This window comes from Pseudophryne corroboree, chromosome 7, assembly GCF_028390025.1.
Source record: "Pseudophryne corroboree isolate aPseCor3 chromosome 7, aPseCor3.hap2, whole genome shotgun sequence".
Taxonomy (NCBI): domain Eukaryota; kingdom Metazoa; phylum Chordata; class Amphibia; order Anura; family Myobatrachidae; genus Pseudophryne; species Pseudophryne corroboree.
This window is the reverse complement of record NC_086450.1, coordinates 285,503,462-285,524,446: the sequence shown is the minus strand read 5'-3', so window position 1 is coordinate 285,524,446 and position 20,985 is coordinate 285,503,462. Positions and strand designations below refer to the sequence as shown.

The 20,985-nt window shown below is 48.6% G+C and overlaps 1 protein-coding gene across 4 annotated transcripts in view; it reads right to left on the bottom strand.

Moving 5' to 3' along the window:
* Window positions 1-16,404, bottom strand: part of DHRS7B (dehydrogenase/reductase 7B) — a 290,811-nt gene extending 274,407 nt beyond the window's left edge. Inside the window, exon 1 of one of the 4 annotated variants that reach the window (XM_063934184.1) lies at window positions 16,382-16,404. Coding sequence is in view for 2 of the 4 variants with exons in the window: in XM_063934183.1 (XP_063790253.1) it covers window positions 16,017-16,036 (20 nt within the window). In the remaining 2 variants the exon portion in view is untranslated. Of the gene's footprint in view, window positions 1-16,016; window positions 16,275-16,381 lie in introns of those variants that run through there. The other 3 variants (XM_063934183.1, XM_063934178.1, XM_063934181.1) reach the window with 3 other exon arrangements.
* Window positions 16,405-20,985: the final 4,581 nt, after the last annotated feature.

Genomic DNA, 20,985 nt, shown 5'->3' with positions numbered 1-20,985 from the left:
ATCATACATGTCGACACAGCAGTACCGACACACAGCAGACACACAGGGAATGCTCTTACAGAGGACAGGACCCCACAAAGCCCTTTGGGGAGACAGAGGGAGAGTATGCCAGCACACACCAGGGCGCTATATAACACAGGGATATCACTATACTGAGTGTTTTCCCCTATAGCTGCCTATAATATATATATACTGCGCCTAAATTGTGCCCCCCCTCTCTTTTTTACCCTTTCTGTAGTGCAGGACTGCAGGGGAGAGCCAGGGAGCTTCCTTCCAGCGAAGCTGTGAGGGAATAATGGCGCCAGTGTGCTGAGGGAGTTGGCTCCCCCCCTTTTTCGGCGGGCTTTCTCCCGCTATTTTATCGTTTCTGGCAGGGGTTAATATACACCTATATAGCCTCTGGGGCTATATATGGTGTTAGTTTTGCCAGCCAAGGTGTTATTATTGCTGCTCAGGGTGCCCCCCCCCAGCGCCCTGCACCCATCAGTGACCGCAGTGTGTGGTGTGCATGAGGAGTAATGGCGCACAGCTGCAGTGCTGTGCGCTACCTTGGAGAAGACAGAAGTCTTCAGCCGCCGATTTCCCGGACCACCTTCTTGTTTCTGGCTCTGTAAGGGGGACGGCGGCGCGGCTCCGGGAACGGACGACGAGGTCGGGTCCTGTGTTCGATCCCTCTGGAGCTAATGGTGTCCAGTAGCCTAAGAAGCCCAAGCTACCACCACTTAGGTAGGTTCGCTTCTTCTCCCCTTAGTCCCTCGTTGCAGTGAGCCTGTTGCCAGCAGGACTCACTGAAAATAAAAAAACCTAAACTATACTTTCTTCTAGGAGCTCAGGAGAGCCCCTAGTGTGCATCCAGCTCAGCCGGGCACAGAAATCTAACTGAGGCTTGGAGGAGGGTCATAGGGGGAGGAGCCAGTGCACACCAGATAGTCCTAAATCTTTCTTAGATGTGCCCAGTCTCCTGCGGAGCCGTCTATTCCCCATGGTCCTTACGGAGTCACCAGCATCCACTAGGACGTCAGAGAAATAGGGTTTTAATACCTACCGGTAAATCCTTTTCTCTTAGTCCGTAGAGGATGCTGGGCGCCCGTCCCAGTGCATACTGTATCTGCAGCTATTGGTGGTTACACTCATGTGGCGTTTCTTTTCAGTCAAGTCGGTTGCTGACGTTATTCATGCCATGGCATGCGGTATGCTATTATTGGTCGTGTTTACACACAGGTTGTGTTACATTTTCGGTCAGCATATTGCTGTATATTTTTTTCATGCCGTCGGCTGGTGTTCTATTGAATGCCAAGTTCTGCGGCATGTTCGAGGTGTGCGCTGGTATGACACTTACCGTGTTTAAACAATAAATTCTTTCCTCTAAATGTCCGTCTCCCTGGGCACAGTTCTCTAACTGGAGTCTGGAGGAGGGGCATAGAGGGAGGAGCCAGTTCACACCCATTCAAAGTCTTATAGTGTGCCCATGTCTCCTGCGGATCCCGTCTATACCCCATGGTCCTTTTGGAGTCCCCAGCATCCTCTACGGACTAAGAGAAAAGGATTTACCAGTAGGTATTAAAATCTATATATCTATCTATCTATATATACATACACACATATATATACATATACACATATATATATATATATATATATATATATATACACACATATATACATACACATACACATAATAAGTAGATAATAAATGTCTCCTCAACTGATGAAGTAGTTATAATCCCTATGTGTTATAAAATAGAAAAGTTAAGCAGAGAGTTAAAATGTACAGTATAGGTACAACATAAAAGATTTTAAACCTACTGGTAAATCTATTTCTCCTAGTCCGTAGAGGATGCTGGGGACTCCGTAAGGACCATGGGGGTATAGACGGGCTCCACAGGAGATAGGGCACCTAAAAAGAACTTTGACTATGGGTGTGCACTGGCTCCTCCCTCTATGCCCCTCCTCCAGACCTCAGTTAGAGAACTGTGCCCAGAGGAGATGGACAATACAAGGCAGGATTTAAAAATCCAAGGGCAAGATTCATACCAGCCCACAACAATCATACCATGTAACCTGGAACATACATAACCAGTTAACAGTATGAACAAAACAACAGTAACGGTCCAAGACCGATGTCAACTGTAACATAACCCTTATGTAAGCAACAACTATATACAAGTCTTGCAGAGTTTCCGCACTGGGACGGGCGCCCAGCATCCTCTACGGACTAGGAGAAATAGATTTACCGGTAGGTTTAAAATCTTATTTTCTCTTACGTCCTAGAGGATGCTGGGGACTCCGTAAGGACCATGGGGTTTATACCAAAGCATCCAATCGGGCGGGAGTGCGCGACTGACTCTGCAGCACCGACTGAGCAAACGCTAGGTCCTCATCAGCCAGGGTATCAAACTTGTAGAATTTAGCAAAAGTGTTTGACCCCGACCAAGTCACCGCTCGGCAAAGTTGTAAAGCCGAGACGCCTCGGGCAGCCGCCCAAGAAGAGCCCACCTTCCTAGTGGATGGGCCTTAACCGAATTTGGTACCGGCAATCCAGCCGTAGAGAGAGCCTGCTGAATCGTATTACAGATCCAGCGAGCAATAGTCTGCTTCGAAGCAGGAGCGCCAATCTTATTGGCCGCATACAGGACAAACAGAGCCCCTGTTTTCCTAATTCTAGCCGTCCTGGCTACATAAATTTTTAAGGCCCTGACTACGTCCAGGGATCTGGAATCCTCCAGGTCACTTGTAGCCACAGGCACCACAATAGGTTGATTCATATGGAACGAAGAAACCACTTTAGGCAAAAATTGCGGACGTGTCCTCAATTCAGCTCGATCCACATGAAAAATCAATTAGGGGCTCTTGTGTGACAAAGCCGCCAATTCTGACACTCGCCTTGCTGATGCTAAGGCCAACAACATGACCACCTTCCAGGTAAGAAATTTCAACTCAACCTTGTTAAGCGGTTCAAACCAGTGTGATTTTAGGAACTGCAACACCACGTTCAGGTCCCATGGTGCCACTGGAGGCACAAAAGGGGGCTGGATGAGCAGCACTCCCTTTACAAACGTCTGGACTTCTGGAAGAGAAGCCAATTCCTTCTGAAAGAAAATCGAGAGGGCCGAAATCTGTACCTTAACAGAGCCTAATTTCAGGCCCATATCTACTCCTGTCTGTAGAACGTGGAGAAGACGACCCAGATGAAAATCTTCCGTTGGTGCATTCTTGGTCTCACACCAAGACACATACTTTCGCCAGATACGGTGATAATGTTTTATTGTCACCTCCTTCCTAGCCTTCATTAAAGTAGGGATGACATCTTCCGGAATCCCCTTTTTCGCTAGGATTCGGTGTTCAACCGCCATGCCGTCAAACGTAACCGCAGTAAGTCTTGAAATACACAGGGCCCCTGCTGCAACAGGTCTTCCCTCAAAGGAAGAGGCCAGGGATCTCCTGTGAGCATCTCTTGCAGATCAGAGTACCAGGCCCTTCGAGGCCAGTCTGGGACAACGAGTATCGTCCGTACTCTTCTTCGTCTTATGATCCTCAACACTTTTGTGATGAGAGGAAGAGGAGGAAACACGTAGACCGATTTGAACACCCACGGCGTTACCAGAGCGTCTACTGCTACTGCCTGAGGGTCCCGAGTCCTGGCGCAATACCTCCGAAGTTTTTTGTTGAGGCGTGACGCCATCATTTCTATTTGAGGAGTTCCCCAAAGACGTGTTACGTCTGCAAAGACTTCTTGATGAAGTCCCCACTCTCCTGGATGAAGATCGTGTCTGCTTGAGGAAGTCTGCTTCCCAGTTGTCCACTCCCGGAATGAAGACAGCCGACAAAGCGCTTACATGATTTTCCGCCCAGCGAAGGATCCTTGTGGCTTCCGCCATCGCGACTCTGCTTCTTGTCCCGCCTTGGCGGTTCACATGAGCCACTGCTGTGACATTGTCTGATTGAATCAGAACCGGTAGGTTTCGAAGAAAACTCTCCGCTTGTCGAAGGCCGTTGTAAATGGCCCTGAGTTCCAACACATTGATGTGTAGACAAGACTCATGGTCTGACCAAAGACCCTGAAAATTCTTTCCCTGTGTGACCGCTCCCCAACCTCGGAGGCTCGCGTCCATGGTAACCAGGATCCAATCCTGAATTCCGAACCTGCAACCCTCCAGGAGGTGAGCACTTTGCAACCACCACAGGAGGGACACACTGGTCCCTGGGGACAGAGTTATTTTCAGATGTAAGTGCAGATGGGACCCGGACCACATGTCCAGAAGGTCCCATTGAAAAGTCCTTGCATGGAACCTTCCGAAGGGAATGGCCTCGTAGGCCGCCACCATTTTCCCCAGAACTCGAGTGCATTGGTGAACTGACAACCTTTTCGGTTTTAGCAGGTCTCTGACCATGTTCTGGATGTCTTGGGCTCTCTCTATTGGGAGGAAGACCTTCATTTGTTCCGTATCCAGTATCATACCTAGGAACGGTAGTCGAGTCGTCGGAATCAACTGTGACTTCGGTAGATTTAGAATCCAACCGTGTTGCTGGAGCACTCTCAGAGGGAGCGCCACACTGCTCAGCAATTTCTCCCTTGATCTCGCTTTTATCAGGAGATCGTCCAAGTATGGGATAATTGTGACACCCTGCTTGCGCAGGACCACCATCATTTCCGCCATTATCTTGGTGAAAATCCTCGGGGCCGTGGAGAGTCCAAACGGCAACGTCTGAAATTGGTAATGACAATCCTGTACAGCGAATCTCAGGTATTCCTGATGGGGGGCATATATGGGGACATGAAGGTACGCATCCTTTATGTCCAGAGACACCATAAACTCCCCCTCCTCCATGTTGGCTATTATCGCTCTAAGAGATTCCATTTTGAATTTGAATCTTTTTATGTACAGGTTTAGGGATTTCAGATTTAAAATAGGTCTGACCAAACCGTCCGGTTTCGGGACCACAAATAGGGCTGAGTAGTAACCTCTTCCCTGCTGGTGCAGGGGAACCTTGATTATCACTTGCTGTATACACAAAGTTTGAATTGCAGTTAACACTATATCCCTTTCCGATGTGGAAGCTGGTTGGGCCGATTTGAAAAATCGGCACGGGGGCACCTCCTCGAATTCCAATTTGTAACCCTGGGAAATTATTTCCAACACCCAGGGGTTCAGGTCCGAACTGACCCAGGCCTGACTGAAAAGTCGAAGACGTGCCCCCACCGGTGCGGACTCCCTCAGGGGAGCCCCAGCGTCATGCTGTGGGTTTTGGAGCAGCCGGGGAGGACTTTTGTTCCTGGGCACCTGCCGAAGCAGGTGCTCTCTTGCCTCTGCCCTTACCTCTGGCAAGGAAAGAGGATCCCCGACCTCTTTTGGACTTGTGCGACCGAAAGGACTGCATCTGATAGGGTGTTACTTTCTTTTGCTGTTGAGGAATATATGGTAAAAAAAATTTGATTTACCTGCTGTAGCTGTGGAAACCAGGTCCGTCAGCCCATCCCCAAACAATACATCACCCTTATAGGGTAGTACTTACATATGTTTTTTGGAATCCGCATCACCCGTCCATTGGCGAGTCCATAAGGATCTTCTCGCTGAGACAGACATGGCATTGGCCCTAGAAGCTAGCAATCCAATGTCCCTTTGAGCATCCCTCATAAATAAGACTGCGTCTTTAATATGGGCTAGAGTTAGGAATATAGTATCCTTATCCAAATTATCAAATTGATCTGTCAGCTCATCTGTCCAAGCTGCAATTGCGCTACACACCCATGCCGACGCAATTGTCGGTCTTAGCACAGCACCCGTATGAGAATAAATACACTTTAAGGTAGTTTCTTGCCTGCGATTTGCAGGGTCCTTAAGGGCCGCTGTGTCAGGAGACGGTAGCGCCACTTTCTTGGACAAGCGCGTCAGGGCCTTGTCCACAGTGGGGGGTGATTCCCAAATCTCCCTGTCCTGCTTAGGGAAGGGGTATGCCATATAAATTCTTTTGGGGATCTGCGGTCTCTTATCCGGAGTCTCCCAAGCTTTTCCAAAGAATTCATTTAATTCATGAGATGTGGGAAAGTTAATAATCTGTTTCTTTTCCTTAAACATGTGTACCCTTGTGTCGGGGACCGAGGGTTCATCCACAATATGCAACACATCCCTTATTGCCACAATCATACACTGAATAGGTTTTAGTCACCCTAGAGTGCAATTTTACTTCGTCATAGTCGACACTGGAATCAGAATCCGTGTCGGTAGTAGTGTCTTGTGTTCAGGGACGCTTTTGAGACCCCGACGGGTCCTGTGAGTCGGTCCAATCCGAGGATTGACCCCCTGATGTCCCCCCTTATTCAGCCTTATCAAGCCTTTTATGTAAAGCTGTCACACTTGCATTCAACATATGCCACAAGTCCATCCAATCTGGAGTCGGCACAACCGACGGGGACACACTACTCATTTGCTCCACCTCCTCCTTGGAGAAGCCTTCCGCCTCAGACATGTCGACACACACGTACCGACACCCCACACACACAGGGATTAACCTATAAGGGGACAAAACCCCAACCAGGCCCTAAGGAGAGACAAAGAGAGAGTATGCCAGCACACACCAGCGCTTAAAAACACTGGAAAAATATGTCCAGATAGCGCTTTTCTATATATAATATGCCAATTCCCACTAACTGCGTCGCTAATGTGCCCCCCTCATCTTTTTTCCAGCCTGTGAGTTCAGCAGGGTAGAGACCAGGGAGCCGGCGTTTTCCTCATGCAGCTTCTGTGGAGAAAATAGCGCTGGTTAGTGCTGAGGATCAAGCCCCGCCCACCCGACGGCGGGCTTCGGTCCCAGTGATTTTTCAATAAAAATGGCGGGGGAACATAGATTTACTGCCTCCGCAGCCTAATCAAACTGTATTTGCCCAAATGTGAGATTTATTGCTGCCCAGGGCGCGCCCCCCCCCCCCCCCCCTGCACCCTTCAGTGCTGCTCTGTGTGTGTGTGACTGGGAGCAATGGCGCGCAGCCTTACCTCATGAAGATCTGATGTCTTCTGCCTTCTCTATCTGGCTTCTATCTTCGGCATCTGTGTGGAGGACGGCGGCGCGGCTCCGGGACGAACCCCAGGTGAGACCTGTGTTCCGACTCCCTCTGGAGCTAATGGTGTCCAGTAGCCTTAGAAGCAGTGCCCAACTTGACAAGCCAGCTCTGCTTCTCTCTCCTCGGTCCCACGATGCAGGGAGCCTGTTGCCAACAGGACTCCCTGAAAATAAAAAACCTAACAAAATTCTTCTTTAACAGAAAACTCTGGAGAGCTCTCTGCAGTGCACCCATTCTCCTCTGGGCACAAGATCTAACTGAGGTCTGGAGGAGGGGCATAGAGGGAGGAGCCAGTGCACACCCATAGTCAAAGTTATTTTTAGGTGCCCTATCTCCTGCGGAGCCCGTTTATACCCCATGGTCCTTACGGAGTCCCCAGCATCCTCTAGGACGTAAGAGAAAGTATTTTCTTCTATTAAAAAAATAAGATTTTACTCACCGGTAAATCTATTTCTCGTAGTCCGTAGTGGATGCTGGGACTCCGTAAGAACCATGGGGAATAGCGGCTCCGCAGGAGACTGGGCACAACTAAAGAAAGCTTTAGGATTACCTGGTGTGCACTGGCTCCTCCCACTATGACCCTCCTCCAGACCTCAGTTAGGATACTGTGCCCGGAAGAGCTGACACAATAAGGAAGGATTTTGAATCCCGGGTAAGACTCATACCAGCCACACCAATCACACCGTATAACTCGTGATACTATACCCAGTTAACAGTATGAAATATAACTGAGCCTCTCAACAGATGGCTCAACAATAACCCTTTAGTTAGGCAATAACTATATACAAGTATTGCAGACAATCCACACTTGGGATGGGCGCCCAGCATCCACTACGGACTACGAGAAATAGATTTACCGGTGAGTAAAATCTTATTTTCTCTGACGTCCTAAGTGGATGCTGGGACTCCGTAAGGACCATGGGGATTATACCAAAGCTCCCAAACGGGCGGGAGAGTGCGGATGACTCTGCAGCACCGAAAGAACAAACTCTAGGTCCTCCTCAGCCAGGGTATCAAACTTGTAGACTCTTGCAAAAGTGTTTGAACCCGACCAAGTAACAGCTCGGCAAAATTGTAAAGCCGAGACCCCTCGGGCAGCCGCCCAAGAAGAGCCCCTTTCCTCGTGGAATGGGCTTTTACAGATTTAGGGTGCGGCAGTCCAGCCGCAGAATGTGCAAGTTGAATCGTGCTACAGATACAGCGAGCAATAGTCTGCTTAGAAGCAGGAGCACCCAGCTTGTTGGGTGCATATAGGATAAATAGCGAGTCAGTTTTCCTGACTCCAGCCGTCCTGGAAACATATTTTTCAGGGCCCTGACTACGTCCAGTAACTTGGAATCCTCCAAGTCCCAAGTAGCCGCAGGCACCACAATAGGTTGGTTCACATGAAACACTGATACCACCTTAGGAAGGAATTGGGAACGAGTCCTCAATTCCGCCCTATCCAAATAAAAAAATCAGATAAGGGCTTTTGCATGATAAAGCCGCCAATTCTGATACACGCCTGGCAGACGCCAAGGCCAACAGCATGACCACTTTCCACGTGAGGTATTTTAGCTCCACGGATTTAAGTGGCACAACCCAATGCGACTTCAGGAAATCCAACACCACGTTGAGATCCCACGGTGCCACTGGAGGCACAAACGGGGGCTGACTATGCAGCACTCCCTTAACAAAAGTCTGAACTTCAGGCAGTGAAGCCAGTTCTATTTTCGAAGAAAATCGATAGAGCCGAAATCTGGACCTTAATGGAACCCAATTTTAGGCCCATAGTCACCCCTGACTGTAGGAAGTGCAGAAATCGACCTAGCTGAAATTCCTCCGTTGGGGCCTTCCTGGCCTCACAGCACGCAACATATTTCTGCCATATGCGGTGATAATGGTCTGCGCTCACTTCTTTCCTAGCTTTAATTAGCGTAGGGATAACTTCCTCCGGAATGCCCTTTTCCTTCAGGATCCGGCGTTCAACCGCAATGCCGTCAAACGCAGCCGCGGTACGTCTTGGAACAGACAGGCCCCCTGCTGCAGCAGGTCCTGTCTGAGCGGCAGAGGCCATGGGTCCTCTGAGATCATTTCTTGGAGTTCTGGGTACTAAGCTCTTCTTGGCCAATCCGGAACAATGAGTATAGTACTTACTCCTCTCCTTCTTATTATTCTCATTACCCTGGGTATGAGAGTCAGAGAAGGGAACACATACACCGACTGGTACACCCACGGTGTTACCAGAGCGTCCACAGCTATCGCCTGAGGGTCCCTTGACCTGGCGTAATATCTTTTTAGCTTTTTGTTGAGGCGGGACGGTTTACATGAGCGACCGCCGTGATGTTGTCTGACTGGATCAGCACCGGCCGGTGTTGAAGCAGGGGTCTAGCCTGACTTAGGGCATTGTAAATGGCCCTCAGTTCCAGAATATTTATGTGTAGGGAAGTCTCCTGACTTGTCTATAGTCCTTGGAAGATTCTTCCCTGTGTGACTGCCCCCCAGCCTCGAAGGCTGGCATCCTTGGTCACCAGGACCCAGTCCTGTATGCCGAATCTGCGGCCCTCTAGAAGATGAGCACTCTGCAGCCACCACAACAGTGACACCCTGGCCCTTGGAGACAGGGTTATCCGCCGATGCATCTGAAGATGCGACCCGGACCACTTGTCCAACAGATCCCACTGGAAGATCCTTGCATGGAACCTGCCGAATGGAATTTCTTCGTAAGAAGCTACCATCTTTTCCAGGGCTCGCGTGCATTGAGTCACCGACACCTGTATTTGTATTAGGAGGTCTCTGTCTAGAGACGACAAATCCTTGGACTTCTCCTCCGGGAGAAACCCTTTTTTCTTGTTCTGTGTCCAGAACCATACCCAGGAACAGTAGACGCGTCGTAGGAACCAGCTATGACTTTGGAATATACAGAATCCAGCCGTGCTGTTGTAGCACTTTTATTATTATTATTATTATCATCATCCTTTATTTATATGGCACCACAAGGGTTCCGCAGCGCCCAATTACAGAGTACATAAACAAATAATCAAACAAGAAAACAGCAACTTACAGTTGATGACAATATAGGACAAGTACAGGGTAAATAAACATAGCTACATCAGCAGATGACACTGGAATAAGTATCAGGTGGCAGAAGACTGCTGGATTTGGTGCAGTTGAAGATTATTAAAGTAAGAAAAGGGTAAGCACATGAGGGAAGAGGGCCCTGCTCGTGAGAGCTTACATTCTAACGGGGAGGGGTAGACAGACAGGGGTGAGACAGATGGGGTACATAGAGAGCGTGCAACAGAGGTTTAGGATGAGATTTGGCTGGGTTTGGTGTAGAAGTGGGTCTTGAGAGCCCGTTTGAAGTTTTGTAGAGAGGTGGAGAGTCTGAGGGGGAGAGGTAGGGAATTCCAGAGAAGTGGTGCAGCGCGTGAAAAATCTTGGAGGTAGGAGTGGGAGGAAGTAATCCGTAGGCAGGAGTCGGCGAGCATTAGCAGAGCGAAGAGGACGGGTGGGAGTGTAAAGCGAGATAAGATCAGAGATGTAGATGGGAGAGGAGTGGGTGAGGGCTTTGTAAGCAAGTGTGAGAAGCTTGAAATGGATTCTGAAAGGGAAGGGGAGCCAGTGAAGGTCTAGTAAGAGAGGAGAGGTGGACGTAGTGCGTTTGGTGAGGAAAATGAGCCGGGAGTGCTACTCCGACGAACAACTGCTCCCTGGACCTCGCCTTTATAAGGAGATCGTCCAAGTACGGGATAATTATTTCGGCCATTACCTTGGTAAATACCCTCGGTGCCGGGGACAGACCAACGGCAACGTCTGGAATTGGTAATGACAAACCTGTACCACAATTTTGAGGTACTCCTGGTGAGGAGGGTAAATAGGGACATGCAGGTAAGCATCCTTGATGTCCAGTGATACCATGAAATTCTCCAGGCTTGCAATAATCGCCCTGAGCGATTCCATTTTGAACTTGAACCTTCGTATATAAGTGTTCAAGGATTTCAATTTTAGAATGGGTCTCACCGAACCGTCTGGTTTCGGTACCACAACCATTTTGGAATAGTAACCCCGGCCTTGTTGAAGGAGGGGTACCTTGATTTCACCTGCTGGAAGTACAGCTTGTGAATTGCCGCCAGTACTTGAGGTAACGGCGAGGGGGAGTCGCCTCGAACTCCAGCTTGTATCCCTGTGATACTACTTGCAGAACCTAGGGATCCACCTGTGGGCAAGCCCACTGGTCCCTGAAGTTCCCGAGACGCGCCCCCACCGCACCTGTCTCCACCTGTGGAGCCCCAGCGTCATGCGGTGGACTCAGAGGAAGCGGGGGAAGATTTTTGATCCTGGGTGTCAGGAATCCACATTTTCCATTGCATCTCTGCTGTGGAACTACAGGTCCCAGCAGTTCCAGTTCTGGTCTTCAGTCTCCTGCAGCCCACAGCTCACCGTGCTCCATCTAACCAGTTCAGTTCTGTTCCAGTTCTGGTTTTCAGTCCTCTGCAGCCTGGAATGCTTCAGCCAACTCACAGCTGATCTGGACACCTAATCCAGCTAGTATCTCTGCCTGCAGTTTGTGTCCAATCACTGCTGGGCAGGAGGTATAACTTCCAGTTTGTGGCTCTCTCACATCGCCTTGGACAACACGTCACATCCCGTGAACAGACGGTTCCTGTTTGCAATCCTCTGAGTACAGAGATTTCCTTGTGTGTTAGACCTGTGGAACAACAGGTCCCAGCAGTTCCAGTTCCCAGTGGTTCCCTGTGTTCCAGTCTCCAGATCCCCTGTGTTCCTGGTTATCCTTCTGCATCTGTGGAACTACAAGTTCCAGCAATCACTCCAGCTCTCCTGCTGCATCCAGTGGTTCCCTGTGTTCCAGTCTCCAGATCCCCTGTGTTCCTGGTTATCCTCCTGCATCTCTGTGGAACTACAAGTTCCAGCAATCACTCCAGCTCTCCTGCTGCATCCAGTGGTTCCCTGTGTTCCAGTCTCCAGATCCCCTGTGTTCCTGGGTCTCCTCCGTGTACCTGGCTATTCTCAAGAGACTTAGTACTCCTGGTTACTTCACTCTGCTCCGTGGAACTTCAAGTCCCAGCAATACCTGCATTCATCAAAAGGCTTCACACCCATCATTACCTGGTGTGCTTCAGCCTTGCAGTAGAGACTGACTCCAGGTGTGTTCCATCTCTCACCTGTGATACAGCTTGCTCGCTGTCAGTGCTTCTCCACCTGCACTGTGGACACAGTCAGACTCCTGCCTCTGCTATCAGGTTTGCCATACTACAAACATCACTGTTAAGTTCCATGATTCAACCTGCACTGGTTCCTATACCAGAATATTACTACAAGTTACCTTCCCATCTGTTTATTATCATTACTGGACATTATTTCTTCAAGTCATTATCCAACCTGTTTCAATAGACTTTCAGCTATCACGCTGTATAACTGACATTTGCATTTATTATCATTTCTGCTGCCGTATTGTTTACCTCCTGTATAATAAATACCATTGTGCACATGCGCAGAGACCCAGTACTGCCTCCTCACTTCATTCTTCCATCCTACCTCCACTGACCCACTAGCGCCCCCTCCGGGGACACAAACCAGACCGAACCTGACACTGGGAACTGGCTGTCTGGTGCAGCTCTTTCCTTCTTCCCTTGTCTCTGTGCAGAAAGGAAGCGCCTTTGACCCGCTTGCTTTTCTGAAGCCGAAAGGACTGTACCTGAAAATACGGTGCTTTCTTAGGCTGTGAGGAAACCTGAGGTAAAAAAAATTTCTTCCCAGCTGTTGCTGTGGATACGAGGTCCCAGAGACCATCCCCAAACAATTCCTCACCCTTATAAGGCAGAATCTCCATGTTCCTTTTAAAGTCAGCATCACCTGTCCACTGCCGGGTCTCTAATACCCTCCTGGCAGAATTGACATTGCCTTAATTCTGGATGCCAGCCGGCAAATATCCCTCTGTGCATCTCTCATCTATAAGACGACGTCTTTAATATGCTCTATGTTAGCAAAATATTATCTCTGTCTAGGGTATTAATATTGACAGGGTATCAGACCACGCTGCAGCAGCACTACTCATGCTGAGGCAATTGCAGGTCTCAGTATAGTACCTGAGTGTGTATATACAGACTTCAGGATAGCCTCCTGCTTTTTATCAGCAGGCTCCTTCAAAGTGGCCGTATCCTAAGACGGCAGTGCCACCTTTTTTGACAAACGTGTGAGCGCCTTATCCACCCTAGGGGATATCTCCCAACGTGACCTATCCTCTGGCGGGAAAGGGTACGCCATCAGTAACTTTTTAGAAATTACCAGTTTCTTATCGGGGGAACCCACGCTTCTTTACACACTTCATTCACTCATCTGATGGGGGAACAAAACACTGGCTGCTTTTTCTCCCCAAACATAAAACCCCTTTTATGTGGTACTTGGGTTCATATCAGAAATGTGTAACACATTTTTCATTGCCGAGATCATGCAACGGATGTTCCTAGTGGATTGTGTATATGTCTCAATCTCGTCGACACTGGAGTCAGACTCCGTGTCGACATCTGTGTCTGCCATCTGAGGTAACGGGCGTTTTTTGAGCCCCTGATAACCTTTGAGACGCCTGGGCAGGCGCGGGCTGAGAAGCCGGCTGTCCCACAGCTGTTACGTCATCCAGCCTTTTATGTAAGGAGTTGACATTGTCGGTTAATACCTTCCACCTATCCATCCACTCTGATGTCGGCCCCACAGGGGGCGACATCCCATTTATCTGCCTCTGCTCCGCCTCCACGTAACCTTCCTCATCCAACATGTCGACACAGCCGTACCGACACACCGCACACACATAGGGAATGCTCTGACTGAGGACAGGGCCCCACAAAGTCCTTTGGGGAGACAGAGAGAGAGTATGCCAGCACACACCAGAGCGCTATATAATGCAGGGATTAACAATATAACTGAGTGATTTTTCCCCCCAATAGCTGCTTGTATACACATATTGCGCCTAAATTTAGTGCCCCCCCCCCTCTCTTTTTAACCCTTTGAGCATGAAAACTACAGGGGAGAGCCTGGGGAGCTGTCTTCCAGCTGCACTGTGAAGAAAAAATTGCACCAGTGTGCTGAGGGAGTTAGCCCCACCCCTTTTTCGGCTGACTTTTCTCCCGCTTTTTTCAGGAATTCTGGCAGGGGTAATTTATCACATATATAGCCCTGGGACTATATATTGTGATGATTTGCCAGCCAAGGTGTTTATATTGCTGCTCAGGGCGCCCCCCCCAGCGCCCTGCACCCATCAGTGACCGGAGTGTGAGGTGTGCATGAGGAGCAATGGCGCACAGCTGCAGTGCTGTGTGCTACCTTGTTGAAGACCGAGGTCTTCTGCCGCCGATTTTCCGGACCACTTCTTGCTTCTGGCTCTGTAAGGGGGGCGGCGGCGCGGCTCCGGGACCGAACGATCGAGGTCGGGTCCTGTGTTCGATCCCTCTGGAGCTAATGGTGTCCAGTAGCCTAAGAAGCCCAAACAATCTCCAGTCAGGTAGGTTCGCTTCTTCGCCCCTTAGTCCCTCGCTGCAGTGAGTCTGTTGCCAGCAGATCTCACTGTAAAATAAAAAACCTAAAATATACTTTCTTTCTAGGAGCTCAGGAGAGCCCCTAGTGTGCATCCAGCTCAGCCGGGCACAAGATTCTAACTGAGGTCTGGAGGAGGGTCATAGTGGGAGGAGCCAGTGCACACCAGGTAGTCCTAAAGCTTTCTTTAGTTGTGCCCAGTCTCCTGCGGAGCCGCTATTCCCCATGGTCCTTACGGAGTCCCAGCATCCACTTAGGACGTCAGAGAAAATAGTGTAAGCAGTATAGTATATGCTCACTGCTTACCTTGTACTTTCCCTCTATATCAAAGTGCTGTGTTATGCCGGCTGCCACTGCAGTGATGCCATTTACAGTTCCTCCTCTGCCATCCAGTTCATTAAGGATAGAAATTGTTTTCAATTTCAGAGGTAGGCAAGGAGTAGACAAATACATTGGAACATGCACTCTGTTGCATTCTGTATACAAGGGGGCGATTTATGATCCTGCAGGGTGCACTGAAAAAGGGTAGGGTGCTTTTTCACATTTCAAAAATGGGCAGGGTGTAGCACCCTGCTGAAACAGCCTAGAAGGATCACTAATCATGCAATTAAAAAAAGCTTGTCGTTCATGTACAGTTATATTTATCAAATCATGTTTTAACATACTTCATCAGCTGCACCCCCTGGTGGCCAATTATTGCTCTAGTCAGGGTTCTAACAACATTGCTCTTTTCCGTCAAGTCAATATTGATCTTTTGGTTACCCTTTAAACCGTTGGTTCAAATGTCATTGGCACAACTGCATTAAACATTCCCTGTCACATAATAGGAAACTTAGGGTGAGATGTACTAAGCAGTGAAAAGAAATAGTGGAGAAGTGAGCCAGTGGAGAAGTTACCCATGGCAACCAATCAGCTGATCTGTATAATTTTATAATATGCAAATTATAAATGTTACTTTAATGCTGATTGGTTGCCATAGGCAACTTCTCCAGTGACTCAGTTCTCCACTCTTATCACTGCTTAGTACATCTCCCCCTTAATGTGAATTTAAGTTGTAAAGTTGTAAGAAGGCCTGTCACAATAGAATTGCTTACGATCTCCACTATAAATAAGTATACCTTAAATCCAGGTTCCTTTTCATACCGAGGTAATATTCTACCAACTACTCCTTTTTGTAAAAGTATTAATCTGGGTTGTGCTTATGTTCAACATTGTCTTTAACAACAGATAACTAAAGCAGCTCTGTAGGTGATTGTTGCTGTAAAACTGGTGCTTACATTGTCTCACTGTAATATATATATACACACATACATATACACACACAAACATATATACTATGGTAAATACACTATGATATCTGCATCCTGTCTGCACAGAGACACGCTTGTCACTCACTATCATTATCTGTTGCAGGGAAATGACTCACTTGGTTACTGTAAGTACCATTCATCCAACTGCTCAGGGACTGTGGGCATGGAAACGGTGGGCAGGCTGTGTGGGGAGCAGAGGAGGGTGCCCCTGGTAAGTACTATGCGCTGCACTGACTGCAGACTAGAGAAGGAACGAAGCTGTGCTACCTGCTGCTCCTTGCGTGGGCGCTCTGTCGTCACGGTCATCATGTGACCAGGCCGCGCGTGACGCTGTAAACCACGTGACCACGTGACCACGTCCTCTTGCTGGGCGCGGGAGAATTGGATTCATTCCTGACATAAATTAGTACTGTAGAGCGATGTTTGTAAGCAAGCGCTCACTCTGCTGATGTGTGGTGGTTCTCTGTTCGGAACAACATACCTCCCAACATGACCCTCTCCAGGAGGGACACAATGCTCTGCTTCTGGACTTTCTCTATGATTGCCGGCACCTGTGTTGAACAGGTAAATGGATAAGAAAGGTGTTTCAGCACAGGTGCTAGAAATCATACATTATTAGGGAAGTCCATGAGCAGAGCATTCTGTCCCTCCTGGAGAGGGTCATGTTGGGAGGTATGGAACAAGTTGTGTATAGGAGGTAGGACTTTCTTTGCATTGTGACAAAGAGATAGAGTTAAACAGAACTGTAAACAAAATTATAGAGGTGGATAGTGGGTAATATATCTACACATATAAATAAGCACCAACTCGCTCACACACACACACATTTTTCTTAATTCTTTTGCGTCTATTTTAACTTTGTGAATTGCTTTACTGTGAGCCATTGATGTTTCCTTAATGATGGATGCCTGGAGAGCCCGGCATAGGTATTATAGGCATACTTGCCTACCTGACCCTCTCCATGAGGGAGAAAATGCTCTGTTCCTGGACTTTCCTGGTAATGTATGATTGCCATCACCTGTGGTGAAACACCTTTCTTATCAATTAACTAGCTCACCACAGGTGATGGCAATCATACATTACCAGGAAAGTCCAGGAACAGAGCATTTTCTCATACGTCCTAGAGGATGCTGGGGATGTTTCAAGAACCATGGGGTATAGACGGGATCCGCAGGAGACATGGGCACTTTAAGACTTTTCATTGCGCAGGTGCCTGTAATGAACGGCTGGCGCCGCCGGCGCATGCGCACTAATGTAACCGGAAGTGGGGCGGAAATACCCGGAGTCACGTGACGCGTCCCCTCCGTCACCGGAAGTGTGGCGGAAGTGCCGCAAATCAATACAAATAAACAGTTCTGGACGTTCCTAACGCTACTACAGTCCTGAAACCACTCGTTTTCCACATATATACTATTATATTACCCTCTATAGCCTTAGGCTATGTCCCAAATAAGTGACTTTGATGTTCTATGTAGTATATATTTTAATTACATCACATGACTAATTATGACATCACCAACCCTGAGCCTGTCCATCAGGGGTATAAATAGGCATAGTATCTCATTCTGTCCTCACCCTTTGAAGAAGTCAGCTGTGACGAAACGCGTGGGATCCCTGTGGTGACTCCCTTGCCTATTTTAAAAGCTAAGTTAGAAGTCCTTACTTTTTACTTTTTACTAAGACCTTTTATGCTTATAAGATTTTATCAGTGTTATCATGTTTTGATCCGCTTTTATGTGATATTAAAGCTTGTTTGTATTATTACATAGTTTTTGGCTTTTAAATCTATCTTTTTACCTACTGCCTTTTAAACAACACCTGTCGCCGGTACCCTTATTCCCCCACTTTCAGATTTTTCCCAGCAGTACTGTACCAGCATTGCGCTCTTAAGGGTTGGCGGACACCTTTTAACAAGGTTGCGTGTGTTTTTTAGCAGTTTTTTTAGCAATTTTATTATTTCATTTTATACTGAGAACCCTCCTCGCAAGTGGCGCTGTGTCATTTCCTTTCTACATATATATATATATATATAACGTCCTAGTGGATGCTGGGGACTCCGTAAGGACCATGGGGAATAGACGGGCTCCGCAGGAGACAGGGCACTCAAAGAAAGAATTAGGACTACTGGTGTTCACTGGCTCCTCCCTCTATGTCCCTCCTCCAGACCTCAGTTAGAATCTGTGCCCGGACGGAGCTGGGTGCATTTTAGTGAGCTCTCCTGAGCTTGCTAATAAGAAAGTATTTTGTTAATTTTTTTATTTTCCGAGAGATCTGCTGGCAACAGACTCTCTGCTACGTGGGACTGAGGGGAGAGAAGCAAACCTACTAACTGCGGATAGGTCGTGCTTCTTAGGCTACTGGACACCATTAGCTCCAGAGGGATCGAACACAGGAACTCACCCTTGGTCGTCCGGAGCCGCGCCGCCGTCCCCCTCGCAGAGCCAGAAGACTGAAGCCGGCGAGAGAAGCAAGAAGACTCCTGTCTTCATATGAGGTAGCGCACAGCACTGCAGCTGTGCGCCATTGCTCCCACATTAACCCGCACACTCCGGTCACTGTAGGGTGCAGGGGGGGGGGGGCGCCCTGGGCAGCAATTGAGTACCTCCTGGCAAAATAGAGCATATATACAGCTGGGCACTGTGTATATGCATGAGCCCCCGCCATTATTTTTACACAAAATCGTGGGACAGAAGCCCGCCGCTGAGGGGGCGGGGCTTCTTCCTCAGCACTCACCAGCGCCATTTTCTCTCCACAGCTCCGCTGAGAGGAAGCTACCCAGGCTCTCCCCTGCAGAATCACGGTAGAAAGAGGGTAAAAAGAGAGGGGGGGCACATAAATTTAGCGCAAAAATCACAAATACAGCAGCTACTGGGTAAATACTAAGTTACTGTGTAATTCCTGGGTTATATAGCGCTGGGGTGTGTGCTGGCATACTCTCTCTCTGTCTCTCCAAAAGGCCTTGTGGGGGTTCTGTCCTCAAATAGAGCATCCCCTGTGTGTGTGGTGTGTCGGTACGATTGTGTCGACATGTTTGACGAGGAAGGCTATGTGGAAGCAGAGCAGGTGCAGTTGAATGTGGTGTCTCCGCCGACGGCGCCGACACCTGGTTGGATGGATATGTGGAAGGTGTTAAATGATAATGTAAACTCCTTGCATAAAAGGTTGGATAAAGCTGAAGCCTTGGGACAGTCAGGGTCTCAACCCATGCCTGATCCTACAGCGCAGAGGCCGTCAGTGTCTCAGAAGCGCCCACTATCCCAAATTGTTGACACAGATATCGACACGGATTCTGACTCCAGTGTCGATGGCGATGATGCAAAGTTGCAGCCTAAAATGGCTAAAGCCATCCGCTACATGATTATAGCAATGAAGGATGTATTGCACATTTCAGAGGTAAACCCTGTCTCTGACAAGAGGGTTTATATGTTTGGGGGAAAAAGGCAAGAAGTGACTTTTCCCCCTTCACATGAGTTAAATGAGTTATGTGAAAAAGCTTGGGATTCTCCTGATAGGAAAGTGCAGATTTCCAAACGGTTACTTATGGCGTATCCTTTCCCGCCAACGGACAGGATACGCTGGGAATCCTCCCCTAGGCTAGACAAAGCTTTGACACGCTTATCTAAGAAGGTGGCCCTGCCGTCACAGGATACGGCCTCCCTAAAGGATCCTGCAGATAGGAAGCAGGAAGGTATCCTGAAGTCTGTTTATATACATTCAGGTACCATACTGAGGCCGGCAATTGCGTCGGCCTGGATGTGTAGTGCTGTAGCAGCATGGACAGATACTCTGTCTGAGGAACTGGATACCTTGGACAAGGATACTATTTTTCTCTAACGTCCTAAGTGGATGCTGGGGACTCCGTAAGGACCATGGGGGATAGCGGCTCCGCAGGAGACTGGGCACAAAAGTAAAGCTTTAGAACTACCTGGTGTGCACTGGCTCCTCCCCCTATGACCCTCCTCCAAGCCTCAGTTAGATTTTTGTGCCCGAACGAGAAGGGTGCACACTGGGTGGCTCTCCTGAGCTGCTTAGTGAAAAGTTTAGTTTTAGGTTTTTTTATTTTCAGTGAGACCTGCTGGCAACAGGCTCACTGCATCGAGGGACTAAGGGGAGAAGAAGCGAACTCACCTGCGTGCAGAGTGGATTGGGCTTCTTAGGCTACTGGACATTAGCTCCAGAGGGACGATCACAGGCCCAGCCATGGATGGGTCCCAGAGCCGCGCCGCCGGCCCCCTTACAGAGCCAGAAGACAGAAGAGGTCCGGAAAATCGGCGGCAGAAGATGTCCTGTCTTCAACAAGGTAGCGCACAGCACTGCAGCTGTGCGCCATTGCTCTCAGCACACTTCACACTCCGGTCACTGAGGGTGCAGGGCGCTGGGGGGGGCGCCCTGAGACGCAATAAAAACACCTTGGATGGCAAAAAATGCATCACATATAGCTCCTGGGCTATATGGATGAATTTAACCCCTGCCAGAATACATAGAAAAACGGGAGATAAGGCCGCCGATAAGGGGGCGGAGCCTATCTCCTCAGCACACTGGCGCCATTTTCCCTCACAGCTCCGTTGGAGGGAAGCTCCCTGGCTCTCCCCTGCAGTCACTACACTACAGAAAGGGTTAAAAAAGAGAAGGGGGGCACTAATTACGCGCAGTATTAAAGATACAGCAGCTAAAATAAGGGGAAAAACACTTATATAAGGTTATCCCTGTATATATATATATATATAGCGCTCTGGTGTGTGCTGGCAAACTTTCCCTCTGTCTCCCCAAAGGGCTAGTGGGGTCCTGTCCTCTATCAGAGCATTCCCTGTGTGTGTGCTGTATGTCGGTACGTTTGTGTCGACATGTATGAGGAGAAAAATGATGTGGAGACGGAGCAGATTGCCTGTAATAGTGATGTCACCCCCTAGGGGGTCGACACCTGAGTGGATGAACTGTTGGAAGGAATTACGTAACAGTGTCAGCTCTGTATAAAAGACAGTGGTTGACATGAGACAGCCGGCTACTCAGCTTGTGCCTGTCCAGACGTCTCATAGGCCGTCAGGTGCTCTAAAGCGCCCGTTACCTCAGATGGCAGATATAGAC